At 45.4% G+C, this 17,526-nt stretch overlaps 1 protein-coding gene across 8 annotated transcripts in view; it reads right to left on the bottom strand.

Annotated features, from left to right (window-relative positions):
- The window catches only part of stxbp5l (syntaxin binding protein 5L), a 141,824-nt gene that overhangs the window by 8,900 nt on the left and 115,398 nt on the right, over positions 1-17,526 (bottom strand). For 3 of the 8 annotated variants that reach the window (XM_072686630.1, XM_072686634.1, XM_072686635.1), the window contains 3 exons: positions 11,830-12,012; positions 3,678-3,776; positions 1,500-1,739 (listed from right to left, as the gene is read on the bottom strand). In XM_072686630.1, the coding sequence (XP_072542731.1) occupies positions 1,500-1,739; positions 3,678-3,776; positions 11,830-12,012 (522 nt within the window). Of the gene's footprint in view, positions 1-1,499; positions 1,740-3,677; positions 3,777-11,829; positions 12,013-14,272; positions 14,327-17,526 lie in introns of all 8 variants that reach the window. The other 5 variants (XM_072686629.1, XM_072686631.1, XM_072686636.1 and 2 more) reach the window with 3 other exon arrangements.

The following is a 17,526-nucleotide window of genomic DNA, read 5'->3' as shown; positions in this document are numbered from 1 at the left end:
TCCATCCAGTGGCTTCTTGAGCAGAAACCCAGAACGGTACCTCAGAGAGCATCTGAACAACAGACCAAAGAGGTATTTTCAAAGTCTGAGGACAGAGCTTCACATTAGCGCTGATACACTACCGCCTTTTCTAATTCAAGGCCTCCGGTCTCGAACAGTATGGGTGCTTATGTAAGATCAGATTCCCTCGGTCTTTACTCGGCACAGCCATTAGGCATTATCTCTACGCTGTATGACACTGTACGAGAACGAGCTTAGATGTAGGCAGATATGTTTAGGTCCATTTATTTCAGTCCTTAGGAAGTTTAGTAGAGAATTTCTTCACATCCATTTAGTGAATTAGAGGTTGGGCCCATAATGTTAATAAACGCTGTTTGGGTGAGGGTTACAGTATACTCACCTCTATAGCCTGGTAGATATGTGTAGATTTGGGCCCATAGATTTCAGTCGAAATGGTCTATCGAAAGGGTTTGGGCAAACTATCTTTTAATAGTATTAGGTCCAATAGGTCCAATAGGAGTTTGAGCCATAGGGATGTGCCCAACAGGTCTATTGAAAGGGTTTGTCTTAAAGGATATATATATATATATATGGTCTAGCCCAAAGAATATATAAATAGCGATAGGCCAAAAAGGTCAATTCAAAGGGTCTAGCCCAAAGGGAAAATCTACTGGATTTGGCCCAAAGAATATATCAATAGGAATAGTCCCAATAGATCAATTTAAAGGGTTTGGCCCAAAGTGTCTATCCATAGAGTTTGAGACATAGGGATGTGCCCAATAGGTCTATTGAAAGGGTTTGGCTCAAACAATATATAAATAACGATAGGCCAAAAAGGTCAATTCAAAGGGTCTAGCCCAACAGGTATATATATAGGAATAGGCCCAATAGGTCAATTCAAAGAATTTGGCCCAAAGTGTCTAGCGATAGAGTTTGGCCCAAATGATCCATAGAGTTTGATCCAAACAGTCTATAAACCGAGTTAGGCCCAAAGGGTCTATAGAGTTTGGCCAATACATCTATCAATAGACACAGTCTCAAAAGTTTCATTCAAAGGCTAAAACCTTTGGGCTAAACCATAGGGTTTGACCCCAAGGGTCTACCTTTACAATTTGGCCCATAGAATCTATCAATAGGGTTTGGCCCTAAGGTTTTATACACATATTTAGGCCCAAAGGATTTGACACAAAGAAATTATCAAGGGTAAGATACAAAGAATCCATTCATAGAGTCTCTCATAGGGTTTAGTCAAAAAACGTCTCCATAGACTTTGGTTCTGACCCAAGCGTCTGACACACAGGGTATACTGATCTCTAGAGTTGGACCAAAGAGTCTTATCAAAAGAGTTTGAATAAAAGCATCAATCCAAGGTTTGTCCCAAAGGGTCTATGTATAGGGTTTGACCAAAGGGTTCTCTCCACAGACTTTGGACCAAGGGTTTTTTTTGCCCACATGGTCTGGTCTTATTGTCGGCAAAGCAAGTCAAAAGTGATGCTCACTGGTGGGCGCCACGGTGACAGGCTCCTCCATCCTCTCCTGCTCATCGGTGGGGATGGACATGGGCACGAGCAGCAACAAGCCCAAGCTGGTGCCCACCCACAGGCATGGTGTGGGCAGCGCGTCCGACTTGCGGCCGTACGACTCGGCGAACTGCAACGTGGTCACCGCCTCTTTGGTGTCCCGGTCTATACTGGAGACGCTGGAGCTCCGCGAGCGGCTGAATGAGTTCTCCCGACTCTCTGGAAAAAACAAAGACCAGGAGGAAGGAGAGAGGACGGAGGGCGGGAGAGAGAAAGAGAGAGGCGGGGAGGAGAGGGAGAGCGACATGGGAGTGAACAGAGAGAGAGAGAGAGAGAGAGAGAAGTGAGAAGAGCAATGGAAGAGGTCAAGAAGAGAGAGAGAGAGAGAGCGAGAGAGAGAGAGAGAGAGAGAGAGAGAGAGAGAGAGAGAGAGAGAGGAATACAGAGGGAGAAAGCGGGAGACGTTTTAAGGACTGGAAGCTGTAAAACAGAAGATCAGGATTACAGTGAATTCACGAACCACATAGACCTGAATCAGCAAAGCCATGGACGGCTTTACGGGGACTGGGAACAGGACAACGTGACGGAAGAAGACAGGAGACGCCCTTCTTTCTGATTGGCTTTTATTGTTTGGCAGTTTCAACAAGACAGATGAAAATCAAAGGCTTGCACAGACAAAGCTTGCATACACAGTAGCTACACACCCCTACACACACACACACGACCACACTGTATGAGCACACATTCAGCAAACAACGCATTTGCACAGTCACTTTTTTGCACTGACTGACCGACCGACCGACCTTCCTGACTGCAGGACCAGAGCTTTTACTCCCCAAAAATGGACCGCCAACTACCCAACCTGTACATAATCCCCCCTTTTGCATGCAATGCCCCATGTCACCAGTGAGGGCAGACTAGGACATAAGGACTAGCCTGGAGGGAAGCGCCGCATACCCGGCTTCGGCATGCACCAGCCCGCAGTCGCCAGTGACGGCCAGCACCGCAGCGAAGCGATGGGGGGTGGGGGGAATGGTGGTGGACGAGAGCGCAATCTACCCACCCTGGAGGGAGCAAGGCCAATTGCGCTCTCTCTGGGCCTAGGAGCTTGACCGGGATTCGAACCAACGACCCTCTGATCTTGGTGACAGCGCTCACTCCTGTGTTTGATTAGTAGGGACTAGATCCATTCCTGAGCTCTGACTCTACAGTAATTGGGCTTGTGACCAATAACAGTGGGTCAGTAGTCGCAGGATTGGTGACAGTCTAAGCCCATTGTTTGTTAGCAACATTAGCCTAGCGTCTACTGTTTTAGGCTATAGAGGCACACATCAGATGCCAAACTTGTCTTGACTGATCTACTAGATCTGTGATCGGTGATCAATGAGGTTCACGTGATTTTTGACCAAACTGCCCCTTTAATGAGTTTACATATGAAGGCCTGAGGTTTGCTTAAAGGGCTCATATCTTACACCTTTGTTATATTTTATTTTTTACTTTTTTGTCATACAGTGTTTCCCCCATATTGCATCGGTGTATTTTATGTACTATAATAATATTAATTATTATTATTATTATTTTGAATTAATTTTAAATATATTTTTATATGCTTTTCAGCCTCTAGGGGTTTTGATACTGTGCCTTTAAGACATATGTAAACAACCTCTGATTCTTCTGATTGGCTCCCTTTCTTTAAACACCCACATTGTATTAAAGGGAATGGTTAAACTGCTGTACAGGCAGAAATTTGCATAATATGTTTGTGACATCACAAAAAACTGTAACATCAAAGCAGGCTGTTTCTGCAGGTCAGCGTTTCATCCTTCATGTTTACATACTAAGTCTTGTATTGTCGGAGAGCGAGGAGGACGTGGATGTCCACCATATGGGCCCTTTAAACTGAAGACCTGTGTCTATATATATATATATATATAAAAACACGTAACAGAGACGTGGGCGTGACACTGCAGGACAGGAGCTGGAGAGAGAGACAGAAGGAGGATGACACTACGACACCGCCACTCTCTCCAGGCTCAGCGGGACGCAGACGTGGGGCTCGTGAGGAAGCGGTGATGAAGGACAGGACTGGACGGAGTGTGGGATGAGACGCTGATGGGGTGCGGCCCTCCCCCTGAGGGCCCCCCTCTCCCGTCTTACCTCTCTCGCTCCAGGAGTAGGTGCTGGTGTGGTGCTCATCGTGTGAGTACATAGTGACACCATGCAGCTGCTGCAGCATGGCCCGTCTGGACGGGTAACCTATCCATCACACACACACAATACACACCGATACACAATACACACACTCAAGTGCACAAATAGACGCACACATACACACGTTCAAGGATTCACACACATACACACACACAGTGACAACACCATACACACATATATATAAATATATAGACATACACACACATACAGTCATACACCGTGTCGAAGACAGGACAGAGTTCGGACAGAGACAGAGGAGAGAAAGGAAACACAGCCGGTGAAGATAAACCGAGGCTCAAAAAAACAACAAAAAAACAATGTTAGAACCCACAGCATAGAACCTAAGGTTCCACTTGAGTTGTCCCAGCATTTCTGTGGTCAGATGTAAAGAGAGGCCTGCTCGGAGCCCAATATCTAGCCATTTTCATCGGCTGTGTGAGGACCAGTCCTCTTATATTATATATATAGGCCAACTACTTAATGCACTTAAAGGGGAACTCCACCCAAGTTTCAAAATTTCTAAATAATTCAGTGGTTGAGATGTAAACAGCCATGCAGAGTGGGGTTGGTGTGGAATGCTCCATTTCAGAGAAACTTACTGACACAGATTGATTCACAGTGGTGGTGATAGGAACCAGCTGTCGCCAAGTCTGCTATCACTAGTGCAATTTTAGAAAGGGGCATATCAACCTTGATTTTTTTATTTCATTTTATGCTAATGTATTTATTTTAGGAGGAATGTCTTATTATTATCATCATCATCATCATCATCATCATCACATTCTTTACTATTGAGATTTAAGGCTGCAGATTTTTAGACTATGGGCAATTATGGTCACCTAGTTTTATAGAATGTAGAATGTAATTCTGTCAACCTGCACTTGTCCCCAACATTGGTCCCTCTCATTTGTCAGACCAAGTCCACACCCCTGTCTACACTGCAAATAAGATTTCGGCCTAAAACACGCTTTAAAAAGACCCCGTCATGGTGGAGGGATACGTGCAGGATGTTGTGTGGCAAAGTAGTCCCTGAAGAAAACAAATATATTTTTTTAGATGTTTTCCTATTTTCCCCATCATCATCATTCCATATATAGCACTCGGTAGACACGTGTCCTCTCTGGTTCTCTGGTGGGATCAGATAGCAAATTAAATGGTCATTTGTGTGTTGTTGTCATGGCGACCGACGCCTGGCTCCATTCACCACCAGTGTAAAGAAAAAAATCAGACTTTGTGCTGATGCATATTCAGTTTGTCTGATTGGTGCGTTGCTATATCAAACCATCAGTGTGTGTAAGTGTGTTATTTTTGCGCCCCCCCTCCTTTCTGCTGTATGTATGAGTGAGGTCGATGGTGGGGTTAGAAATGCCCCCTGGCTCTGCTGCACTGACCACACACTGATGACCCGGCACAGCATGAGCACTCACTGTAAGCAGGGTTAGGCTGTTCAGAAGAGAAACCGTTGTGCATGGAAGATAAGCATGCATGTGTGTGTGTGTGTGAGTGTGTGAGTGTGTGTGAGTGTGGGTGTGTGTGTGAGTGTGTGTGGGTTCCGCAAAGCTGTCACATACAGCTGTGCGTACACAGGCACAGATTTCTTGAAGGCGAAGCGCTTGTTTCAGAAACAAGGCGACAGCAGGGTGATGCAAAACAAAACACAAAGGCAAACACACACACACACACACACACACATTTTTTGTATGCATTATATACTCTATTGGCAAGTATATATATATATATATATATATATATATATATATATATATATATATAACAACGTAAAATGCCTAATCCCATAGAAAATGCCTAACAATAGTATATCCCATATTTATTATATACATAAAAATAATATATATATATATATATGTATATGTATCTATTTGTAAAAATATATCCCATATGTATTATATACATTTGAAATCTATATATAACAACATGCTCCTTGTGTATGTAGTATATGTACCTATGTCTAATAATAATAACATACCCTGCATGGATTATATAGATGTAAACGCCTATACGCAACAATAGTATATCCCATATGTATTATATAGATTTGTGAGTATCTATATGGAAACAAAATATCCCATATGTATTTTGCATGTCGGTATCTATGTGTAGTAATAATAATATAGCCCATACGTATTTTATATATATATATTTATATAATATAATATACAACAACATACCCCATGTTAATATAACATATATAACATATAACAACATACCCCATGTATATTTAGTATATGTATCAATGTGTAATATTAATAAAGTTCATATGTATTATACAGATGTACGTGCTTCTAACCATAGTATAGCCCATATGTATTATATACATTTGTGAGTATCTATATATAACAACATATCCCATATGTATTTAGTATATGTATCTATGTGTAAAAATAATATAGTCCATATGTATTACATAGATGTATGTGCTTATAAAAATATAATATATAATCCCATATGTATTACATACATTTGCAAGTATCTATATGTAACAATATATCCCATATGTATTTTGGATATGCAGTTATCTATGGTTAATAATGATCATAATAATAATAATAATAATGTACCCCATATGTATTATATAGATGTAAGTGCTTACAACAATAGTATATCCCATATGTGTTCTATATGTGTAATAATATTTACCATATGTATTACATAGTTGTATATGTATCTATATGTAAGATCTCCTGTATGTATTTTGTGTGTGTAATCTATGTATCTAGGTGTAATAATAATATACTCTATATGTATATTATAAGGTTGTATATAGCTGTATGTATGTGTATATATATGTAATCCCATATGTATATAGTCCGCATAAGTATGTAATAATGCACTTTATATTTGCCAACATACACACACAAACACACACACACACAAACAAGTTGACCTTTAGCGTCGCTTTCATAACAGACATCAACCACATCTAACAGGACAACATCTGGCTCATTAGCCGCTCTCTGGACGTGTGTGAACGTTCACAGCCGCATCTGTCGTGTACGTGTGAATAATTCATGATGGAGGAGGGAAAGATTTCCACTGTAGTGAAGGTGACACTCTCTCACTCGTTCCCTCTCTCTCTCCTAGGGACCTATTTGTTCAGGTCATCAGCTGTCAGTCAAACATCGGAGACACCTGACGACTCTGAGGTGGAGCTCCTCAGCAGGATCTGCGAGCGAACTGCGGTCTAGCTGCCTGTCTGGCATTTACCCTCAGAGGCTGTGTTGCTTTTAGTGAGTTTCGGGCTCTGGAGGCCCAAAGCACTGAAGGGTTCAGTGTTTAGCCTGCTCTTCCACACCGGTTCAGCTCAGCTGAGCTGTCATGCTACGTTAGCTAACACGCTATCAGCGATCCGGAGTAACTGAGGTTCAGCTAATGTTAATGGTTCACAGTGAGTCACAGAGTACTGCGGCCCAAACCACGCTGGCCAGACTGCATGGACAAATTTATCAACCTTGGGGTCAGATCACAATGTAATTAGCCCATTGGCTCACCTAAGTAGCTAAGTTTGCTATCCTGTGGGATACACCATATGTCTAAATATTTGTGGACACCCCTTCTAATGAATGCATTCAGCTAATTTAAGTTGCACTCATTTCTGCAGACTTTCTGGAGCAGATAAACCCAATGTACCTAATGCCAGGCGTGGGCTAGAGGGGTATAAAGCCCCCCAGCATTACGCTGTGGAGCAGTGGAGGAACTGTGTTCTCTGGAGTGATGGATGGTCCTGCAACGCTCCTCCAGAATCTCAAAACGCCCTCCTCCCTGGACAATAGAGACAGTTACTCCAACAAAAGCAGGATTGACTGAATGAGCAGGTGTCCCAATACTTTTGTCCATGTAGTGTATGATATGTGAGCATGTGCTAATCTGTCTAAGTCTGATTAAATGGCATCTGAAGGGTATCAGTGTGTCCTTGTCCCGCTCGTGACCCGAGTTCGCTCAGTGCATTAGTGCGTCTGCACTCGGCGCTCCCTCCCTGCTCGTTATTAATGTGACACTGCGTATCCCTGCGTCCCCCCCACCCACCCCTCCTGCTGTCCTCACTTCCTGTAGCGTGTCTCATTAGTCGCGGCCTGGCTCGTCTCGCTGCTAATTGACCTTTAATTATCTCTGCGACCCCGCTGTGCAGCCGCATGCCTGTTGCCGCGGCAATGAGGACACACGCTTCGCGCGGAGACGAGACGGAGACGACGCAGGAGCGATGGAGACACTATGGCGGACGATAACAGTTTTCCCAGACGGATACGCGGCCAGGGGCTGCCTTCAGAAAGTGGCGTAATGAGAATCGATCTGCTGCTCTGCGACTTCGGAAACGTATTCAGACGGAAAAATCTATTGCGTGGTCACCCTGAGAACTGACCCCACCCCCACCCTACACTGACGGACCACCATCCATGTCATTCCTGGTGGGAAAGGTCCTTTAAGGTCCTGTCATATTTGTTGTTCTCCATGATAGCCTTCAGCTGTGGGCATAGCTTGGTTGTGCTGGTCGACCCGTTTGGTCAAGCTGGTCATGCTGGTCAACAAGTCTGGTCATACAGGTTGACCAGTTTGGTAATGCTGGTAGACCAGTTTGGTCAAGCCGGTCATACTGGTGGCCCAGTTGGTTGTGCTGGTTGACTAGCATGGTCATGCTGCTGAAAAAGCATGGTCAAACTGGTTGACCAGTTTGGTCAATCTAGTCATATGGGTGACCCAGCTTGGTTGTGCTGGTCAATAAGTCTGGTCATACTGGTTGACCAGTTTGATGGGCCAACTTAGTTGTGCTGGTCAACAAGTCTGGTCATACAGGTTGACCAGTTTGGTAATGCTGGTAGACCAGTTTGATCAAGCCAGTCATACTGGTGGCCTAGTCAGGCCTGGGTGGGGGCGTGGTCAAATTTGGGCTTCAGTTTCGTTCTCGTGCTGACCTCTACATCATAGAAACAGGCTTAGGAACCGCAACAGTGGGAGACTGCCCAGATCAGTGTGTGTGTGTGTGTGTGTGTGTGTGTAGTTCTGATGAACGAGGAGGACGTGAAGAACGAGGACAGGCAGCTGATACAGAACAGTTCAAAGAGAGAAGGTATCTTCACACACACACACACACACACACACACACACACACACACACACACCAGTTCCCACATTTCAGCATATCCAAGCAGTGGTGATTCAGGGAGTTCGGAGCCCTGGTGAATTACAGCTCTGACATTAGCACAGTCCTGCAAACTGGGGTCAGCGCCGCTAACACAGCGGTCAGGAATACTGGGCAGATTTGTGAATGGCCTCTTGTTAACACAGTTGTGAGAACAGTCTCATGGTGGAAAAATGAGCGGGATAAAATGCAGAATTTCCAGGATTTGCAAAACTCTACATTAATTATTCATTATTTTACCATAAAAAAAGAAAAAAAAAAAAACAGAAAAAAATATATATATCAGGTCAGAAATATGAATTATTTGAAGTATTAAAGGGCCTCATATACTACATTTTTACCTTTAAGACGGCCGAAGCTCTGTTCTGATTGGCTGCTGTGCCTTCAGAAAGCAGTCCAGGCTAAAACACTCCCTACGACTTCAACTTCGGTATGAATGGGCAGGGCAAAGCACGACCAAGCTGGGCTGCTAGTATGACCCACGAAAAAATTGACCAGTTTGTGGGTGGAGCCTGGATATCAACAGGTCTCATCAGTTGATTTTTAGGGATGTTTAAAGAAAACGTTTACCGGTTCACCAGCGGCAGCTTCTGTCTAAATGGTGAACTGATCTGAGGTTGCAGAACGTGCTAAACCGTCTGAGAACCATAAGCCACTCGTGTGTGTGTGTGTGTGTGTGAGTGTGTGTGTGAGTGTGAGTGTGAGTGAGAAATAATAAACAGTCACACATTTGATGTGCAAGCCCTTGTGGTGGAAGCATCTGCCTTTAAACTTATTACCTAGCCATCAAACGGCATTGGGAATGAGCGCGGTGGCTGGGACCAGAGCAGGAGTGGAGTTCAGCTCCATGTTTGAAGCATTAGTACAGTCTCAAACATTAAAGGGATGGAGAAATCCCTCAAAGCTCAAAACGAAAAGCTCGTTTTTGTGATTCGCTCTGACGGGGGTTTGCGTCCTTTCTTCTGGGGCTTCAAATGATGGGGAATGCTTTGTCTAATAGTTCTCATTGTTCTCAGATGTTCTTAGAAGAACCTCATTAGATCACTCCACCAAGTTCCACACACTGTTTACTCATTAACGTTCTCATCAACTCATGCATCAGTTTGAGTTGAGACAGTTAGAGGTTTCGTCTGTGGCTCCGCCTCCTCAGTCTGTTTACTGTTTATTCCCATCTGCAGGTTAGAGCGCCCCCTATCACATGGAATAGGGAAGGTCTTCCCATCCTATTCTCAGACTCCTGACCATGGAGGATAAAGCTGAGGTGTTGATGGGATCTGACCTTACGACCTTCTGAGTCTCTTTACAAGCAGGCAGTTAGACAGTCGCTCCACTCTAGAGCTGTGAAGCCGTGTGCATTTCTGTGTCTGAGAAAGAAGGGAAGGTGAATTCGCTCAGAGCTGTACGCTTTTTTAATGTAGGGTCATTTCACAGCTCTGGACCGGCCCTACAGTCTAACTGCTGCTCTTTATAAAGTGTGAGGAAACAATGAGTTCAAATCCCAGCAAGGCCTCATGAAGAGCTCCATTATCAAAAGCAGACGCCCAGTCTGGATATGTCAATATGTGATAGGGGGCGCTCTAACAGATGCAGATGGGAATAAACAGTAAACAGATTGAGGGGGCGGAGCCTTAGCAAAACGTCTTTAAAACAGTACTGAATCAGTTTTTAGTTGCAGCTCATTTACTGATGGTTTTGAGGCTCGACTCAGGATGGATTGCTGACCAAACTGATGCGGAAGAGATGCAGATGTAAAAAATGTGAGTTAGGAGAATTTTTAGGAGGCTAAATTATGTTGTTTCACTTCTGTTTGTGAAATAAGACCCAGCGAATTGGGATCAAGGCCGATCCAGGCATATTTTGGATCAGGATTTGACAGTTTTAAGCCTGGTTTAGTTTCGATCCTTTGTTTTTACCGCTGTGTTCTAGCAGAGCATCCTCTGGTGCCCTCTAGGGGCCATTGACAAACATTATTATATAAAAACTTAGTACATTAATATGGTCAGCTTCGACACAAACCCGCTGAGAACAGAAATCACAAAAAACACTGGACTGATTCTTCCGTATCTAGGCAGTGGAAACGAGGAACGGAAATTGGGGCTTAAAAAGGCACTGTATCCTCCGGGTCAGTGCACAGGTAAAGTGTGACAGGTCCATTTGAAGTCACCAATTTCTGCTCAGGAGAAAGTTCAGAAAATAAAGCAATCAAATCAAACAGTCAGTGAACATGGCTAGTGGTCAGCTACCCTCTTCCTAATGTCTATGCCCTCAGCATGCAGGAGGGGGGCTTTGGGTGGGGGTGGGGTTTAAGGGAGGAGATAAGGGAAGGAGGAACTGAGGTAGAAGGGCATGGGTGATCAGATCTGGTATGGGAGGGCCACCGTCCAGCACAGTTTCCCTGCTCAAACACACCCTCCACAGTAGAGAATCGAGCTCAGAATCACTGGCGACCAATTTATTTTAAGCCCAATCCAGTTCCGATCCTTTGTTTTTACCGCTGTGTTGTAGCACAGCGCCCTCTTTTGCCCTCCATGTGCCATTAACAGACATTATTCAGTTATTAACCACTGAACCATTCCAAATATGACTCCTTTTGATTTATTATGGTATATTTTAATGGACCGGGTAGTGACTGTTTCAGGCCAGATCAAGTTCCGATCCTTTAGGCCAATGTTTTTACCGCTGTGTTGTAGCACAGCGCCCTCTGGTGCCCTCTATGTGCCATTTAAAGGACATTATATTGATTTATTATGGTAGATGTCATTTTAATAGATCCAGTTTCGATCCTTTGTTTTTACCACTGTGTTGTAGTTGAGAGCTGAGAACAAAATGTTACCCTAAGCAAGGTCTTGTGACTGACATGTGCCGGCCGGTGGCCCCCCAGGACCGGAGCCGAGCCCCCCTTTGGTAGAGGGATAGAGGGATAGAGGGAGAACAGGCACACACCTTCGGTGAGGGAGGACACAGGCAAAGAGACCTCCATGCATGCGGCGGACTGGGCCTTGCGGAAGGGCGGTCGGCCGGGCCCCCGGCGGCTGAGGCGCGGCCCCTCTGGGCCCCCAGGGACACGGGGCCTCCCGGGCACGCAGGGCTGGGAGGTCGGGCTAGTGCAATGTCCATTCACATGATCTGAAAGAACGGGCAGAGCATTAGCACGAACGGAACTGAGGTTAGATCAGCTTAGAGAGGAGGGGGGGAGAGAGAGAGAGAGAGAGAGAGATAGGAAAGAGAGAGAGAGAGAGAGAGATAGGAAAGAGAGAGAGAGAGAGAGAGAGAGAGAGAGTGTGAGAGATAGAGAGAGAGTGTGTGTGTGTGTGTGAGAGAGAGAGAGAGAGAGAGAGAGAGTAGTATAACAGCAGCGTTTTCAGCACAAGCTGATGAAGAAGATGAAGCAGAAAGGCAAGAACAGAGGAGGAAGAGGAGGAGGAGAGGAGAACAGAGAGGTGATGGCAGAGTCATCGTTGGCCTGAAACGAGCATTCAGCCGGAATTTCTCATCCTCAGGAGGCAGAGCAGTTTGTGGGCGGAGCCTAGATAGGCCAAACTGATATGAACACAGTGGCTGTAGGTCACTGCTAGAGTCTCCGCTCTGATGGTTGGCTGGTTTGGAGGGGGGGGGACTGAGGATGAGGAAGCCCGGTGGTGGAGCCCAGTCCGCGGGCGTCTACCCGCCCCTTTCCCCTGGCCTGCGCCAAGACTCGTGCAGACTGCGGGAGTTATTTTCCGAGCTCCGGCACACTCCAGGGGAAACTGAAGCACAAGAGAAGGCTACGGGTCTGCATATAGTACACACACCCACTCATAGCACACACACACATGCTCACACACTCACTCTCGAGCTCCAATTCAGAACCCATAATAATTTCCCTGGAGCTGCGGCCCGGTGTTTAAAGCTAACGCCTACAAGTGCTTTCATCCACACAGCGGTCTGACCTGCACTTGGCCGTGGGTAAAGCTGTATTTTCCACATTACACACTAATCTGCTGTCATTGAGTCTGTTTCCGAGGCGTGGTGCGACCTACAGCGCTAACGCTAACGTCTTATATGTATCCTGAACCCTCAACAGCCTCAACAGTCCATTCTCCTCCCGCAGTGTGAAGCCGACCTGCTGGAAGAAAGTGCTCGTTACTTCACACAGAGGTTCATTTTCTGAAAGACAGACGTGGGCAGACCCTCGGCGGGAAAACGCTGGTATGCTATAGCTTCAGCCTAAAGCATGAGGGGGAGAACGGAAATCGAGAGAGAGAGAGAGAGAGAGAGAGAGAGAGAGAGCATTTTGGAGAAGACAGAAGAATGGCCCAATCACAATGAAGCAAGACCGACTGCACCTGGTATCACGCCTGAAGCGGAACCACACCGCTACACTAGGCTTAGCTACGTTTAGCATGCCGTGTAAAGCTGGCTTGGAAAACGGCGTGCCGAAGCGATCGGCGATGCAGCATTGTGGGAAATGTAGTTCACTAGCTGCAGTCTCTGAAGCTAACGTTAGCGTTAACGCTGTGACGGCGACAAATCGGCCCATTTGCAACAAGACGCAAGACCACGGCAACTCAAGATGCTAGCTAGCTAGTTAAGCAACTATCCGCTAGTGCAAGGAAAAGTGTCGATTGATACTCCCTTCAGTCGGTATCCAGGCAACACCGACCTGGTCGCCATAGCGATTGGTCGCAATACCCCTTGGGGGTGTGCGGCAATGAAAACGTGCAAGACAAGGCGTAAATGCGAGATGCTAGCTAGCTAGTTATGCAACTATCCGCTAGTACAAGGAAAAGTGTCAATTGATATTCCCTTCAGTCGGTATCCAGGCAACACCGACCTAGTCGCCATAGCGATTGGTCGCAATTCCCCTCGGGGGCGTGCGGCAAAGAAAACGTGCAAGACGAAGGCGTAAAGGCGGTTACGGCCGCTTAGCGGCATGCTAACGTTTCAGGCGTGACACCGGGCAGGAAGGAGGAGAATGGTCCGATCACAATGGAGCAGGCTTTCGAGAGAGTAGAGTCAAAAAGGATGGTCCAATAAGGTTAGAGCATGGCCAGCTTGAGGTATAGGATGGTCCAATTAGGATGGATCGGCAAGGCCAAGGTATTACAGGTAAAGAGAATGAACCAGTCGCGATAGAGCGAGAGCGAGTTCTTGGGAGCGACACTGTTTTAGTAAGGGGATGAGTATGAGGTACGAACCACCTTCGTAAACACTTGCAAAATGTACACGCAAAGAGACCGGAACTGAAAACAGGGAAAGAGAAAACGGACCGGACATTTCTCAGCATGACACAGGATGGAGGAGGGAAAAGGAGCAAGAAAGAAATTCCCAAAAAAAAAGCAAAGTAAAAAAATGATAAATAAAAAAAACAGAACGAAAGAAACCGCTCGCTTTCGGCCTACCGTACCAAGATCAGTCTTAAGATCAGTGGGTAGACTTAACTTTCTGCCTGGTCCCTTTACTGAAACAAAAGAAACAGGAAAGAAGGGGGTAATTAATCCCTTAACGGAAAAAAACAGAATGCTGATGGTTGGAAAATAAAAAAATAAAAAAGGAAGGAAGGAAGGAAAAAAGGGACTAAAATAAATGGACGTATCTGTAAACAAATCAATAATCAATAACCACTCGTGCATAATGGTGCATACTGACATGACAGTCCGTGCCACTTCATGCCCAAACAACCACCAGAAAACAGAGATTCCACTGGGGTAAACTTAGCTAGAGCACTAAGCTACTACAACCCCTTAACCCTTGACCCTAACCAAACCTAGACTTAGCTTTCAGCTATTAACCTCCTCCAGTCAGAGCTGAGGTTCTACAGTGGAGGTTCTAGATAAGCTCCTCCAGTCAGAGCTGAGGTTCTACAGTGGAGGTGAAGGTAAGCAGACGTCTGAAGCTCTAATAAAAGCTCCTCACAGAAAGTTCTTCACCTAATGGTGATGAAGACGCTGCCTGATGCCTGAGACACTGTTCTACCAGAGTTCTGAGAAGAGCTCGGCTCTAGAACCTGCTTTTAGAACCAGATCATTAAAATGGTGGAGGGATACATGCTGCAGGGTGTAGTGCGGCTACAGAAAGTAGTCCCTAAAGAGAACTGGATTAGTTCAGATTCTCTATTCACTATTTTACCTTCATCATCATCATCATCATCATCATCATTCCATATAAAACTCAGAAGACTCGTGTAGCTGCACTGGCGGGTTTGCATAGGAAATAAATGATGAAGAATTGAGGCTCATTTCTGCTTCTGGAAATCCACTAGAGGGCAGGTTAGAGTCAAAAGCTTTTGCCAACAACAAACGTGGCGACGGTGGGGGAGGATAATCGGCTGAATTACCGTAAAAACGCAATAAACTTCCACCATAACCTCCTTTTCTGCCAGAGTTTCTTTTTCGGCGTGTCCGTATGGCCGTGGTCGTGTTCTGCTTCAGCTATTGGCTACACTGCCCCCTACGGTTTCCGGTGGTACTGCTCATTTCGGTCCGTATCCGCAAGACTTCGTAGAAGCCGAACAAATACAGAGTACAGACAGAAAGCTCTGATGTAGCTTGCATCCTACTCGTTAGCCAACCAATGTAGCTAGCATCCTACTCGTTAGCTAGCCGATATAGCTAGCATCCTACTCGTTAGCCAGCCAATGTAGCTAGCATCCTACTCGTTAGCTAGCTGATGTAGCTAGCATCCTACTCATTAGCCAGCCAATGTAGCTAGCATGCAACTACTCAGTCGAGCTGCCCCACCCCCCCAATTTGGATCCCAATTATCTGCTGATCTTGCACAAGTTTAGCTTGACAGCTAGCTTTACCTGTTAGTATCAGCTTTATATCATATCGACAATATAACGACAATATAATATCGTTGAACTTTCGCTAATATGTGATTCACGCTTAATAAATAAAGTTAAATAGCTACGATTTATCCAGATAAAAACTATAAAATACGAAATATCTTTCGATAAATTATAATCTGAAGGGGTGGGGAGATAGGATGTGTCACGATTCCGGCACTGGCTACCAAACATGCAGATTCACTTTATCACTGAATGGTTAATCCCATTAACCCCTTATGCTCCGTGGCCTGTATTACTAATTACTTACTACATGGAAAGCAGGGCAACCACCCTCTGTTCTGAGGAGGAGTCAGTAGGAGTAGGGTGCTACGCCTTTAGCGTGCTACAGCGCATTCGGTATGTGCTATCCTTTAGGGGCTAAGGGGTTAAACTAGATTTCCAACAGTACAATAGTAACACATCCTCCGGGTCCTAGGTTTTCTCTCAGGATTCTCTGTGATCTGGAGGTTTCTCCACAATACAAGAAGCACAAAACATCAAAAATCAAACCATATGAAATGAACACACACATCCACCCACCCACACACACACACACACACACAGTCTGACTCACCCGCACACCGAAGTGTGAGGTCAGAATGAGTAAAAAAAGCCAACATTTTGCAAGCATTTCGCAGTCCGACTGCAAAGGTAGAGAGACACACTGCCGCTGAATGTCCTGTAGGCCTATACTGGCCTGCACTGCGGTTGGGCAGGACTGTGGATAAGATGGCAAGGTGACCCTCAACAGAAGAAAACCTCTTCCAGAAGTCATCAGCCGGTAACACTCGGATACTACTCACACCTCGAGTCTCAGGAAAACACGTAACCCAAGAATTCGGAGGCGGGAATGAACTGTTGATCGATCTTAATTGCTTGAAGGCGGCTTGCTGGATGTTCTACCAAGTTGCTCGAACCTTGATGGGCCTTGAGAACCTGCATATTTTAGTGCCACACAAATGTTAAAAACAGAATGCAGCTAGCATTAGCATGCTTATGTAAAAAAATGCTAATCAGCCTCCGCTGTTCCTTCATGGCCTGTGTTCAGATCTTCTCAGAGTGCTGATCTGGGATCTGCGCCCACCTCTCAGATCATCCAAAATAGAAAGGATATCTGATCCCAGATCGGCAGTCCTACTCCGAGAAGCTCTGCAGACCCTGCACTGGTTTCTGAACTGGTTTCCTGAACTGCTCAGAGGGTCTCTGAGGCGGCTGTAGGCTCTGGAAACAGGGTAAGGTGGACCACCAACATCCAGAGTTGAACGGCATGGAGAGTAAAGGTATGCGTCCGTTACGTTGGCATGGATCCCAGCTAACGTGTCCATATATATGGGTAGCCCAACTGGGAACCAGAAAGTTTTGCCACACATGTGGATGCCCACCAGGGCATTAGGAGGGGGTTAAGCATCTGGGTTGTACACTGCACACGGGGCTTAGATGGGACCCATGGGAGATTAATTTGGGCTGTAACAATAGGGCCCATTTTGGGACTGATTAGCTAACTTAGCGATTAGCAAAGCTAGTTAAGTCGGTTAATGGAAATAATAACATGAACCAAATTGGGTCATCAGAGCTGGGCCGATCTTTCAGATCAACACAAGCAATATCGTCCACGTTTTGATCAGAGTCCGCTAAGGTTGACTGAGACATAGTCAGTCCAGGACAATCAAACTGCGCTGCTTACCAACTTAGTTTATAGCTTAGTTAGCCTAGCAGTGTTAAGGCTCATTTATAGGCTCTTTACGTACGAAAAATAAACGAAATAACCATCAATGCCCACATATTTTGATGGGTTCTTAACGTGGGCATTGGATGTAAAGCAGTACATCCAC

Source organism: Salminus brasiliensis, chromosome 8 (assembly GCF_030463535.1).
Source record: "Salminus brasiliensis chromosome 8, fSalBra1.hap2, whole genome shotgun sequence".
NCBI lineage: Eukaryota > Metazoa > Chordata > Actinopteri > Characiformes > Bryconidae > Salminus > Salminus brasiliensis.
Note: the sequence above shows the minus strand (reverse complement) of the source record. Positions and strands in the feature narration are given on the sequence as shown.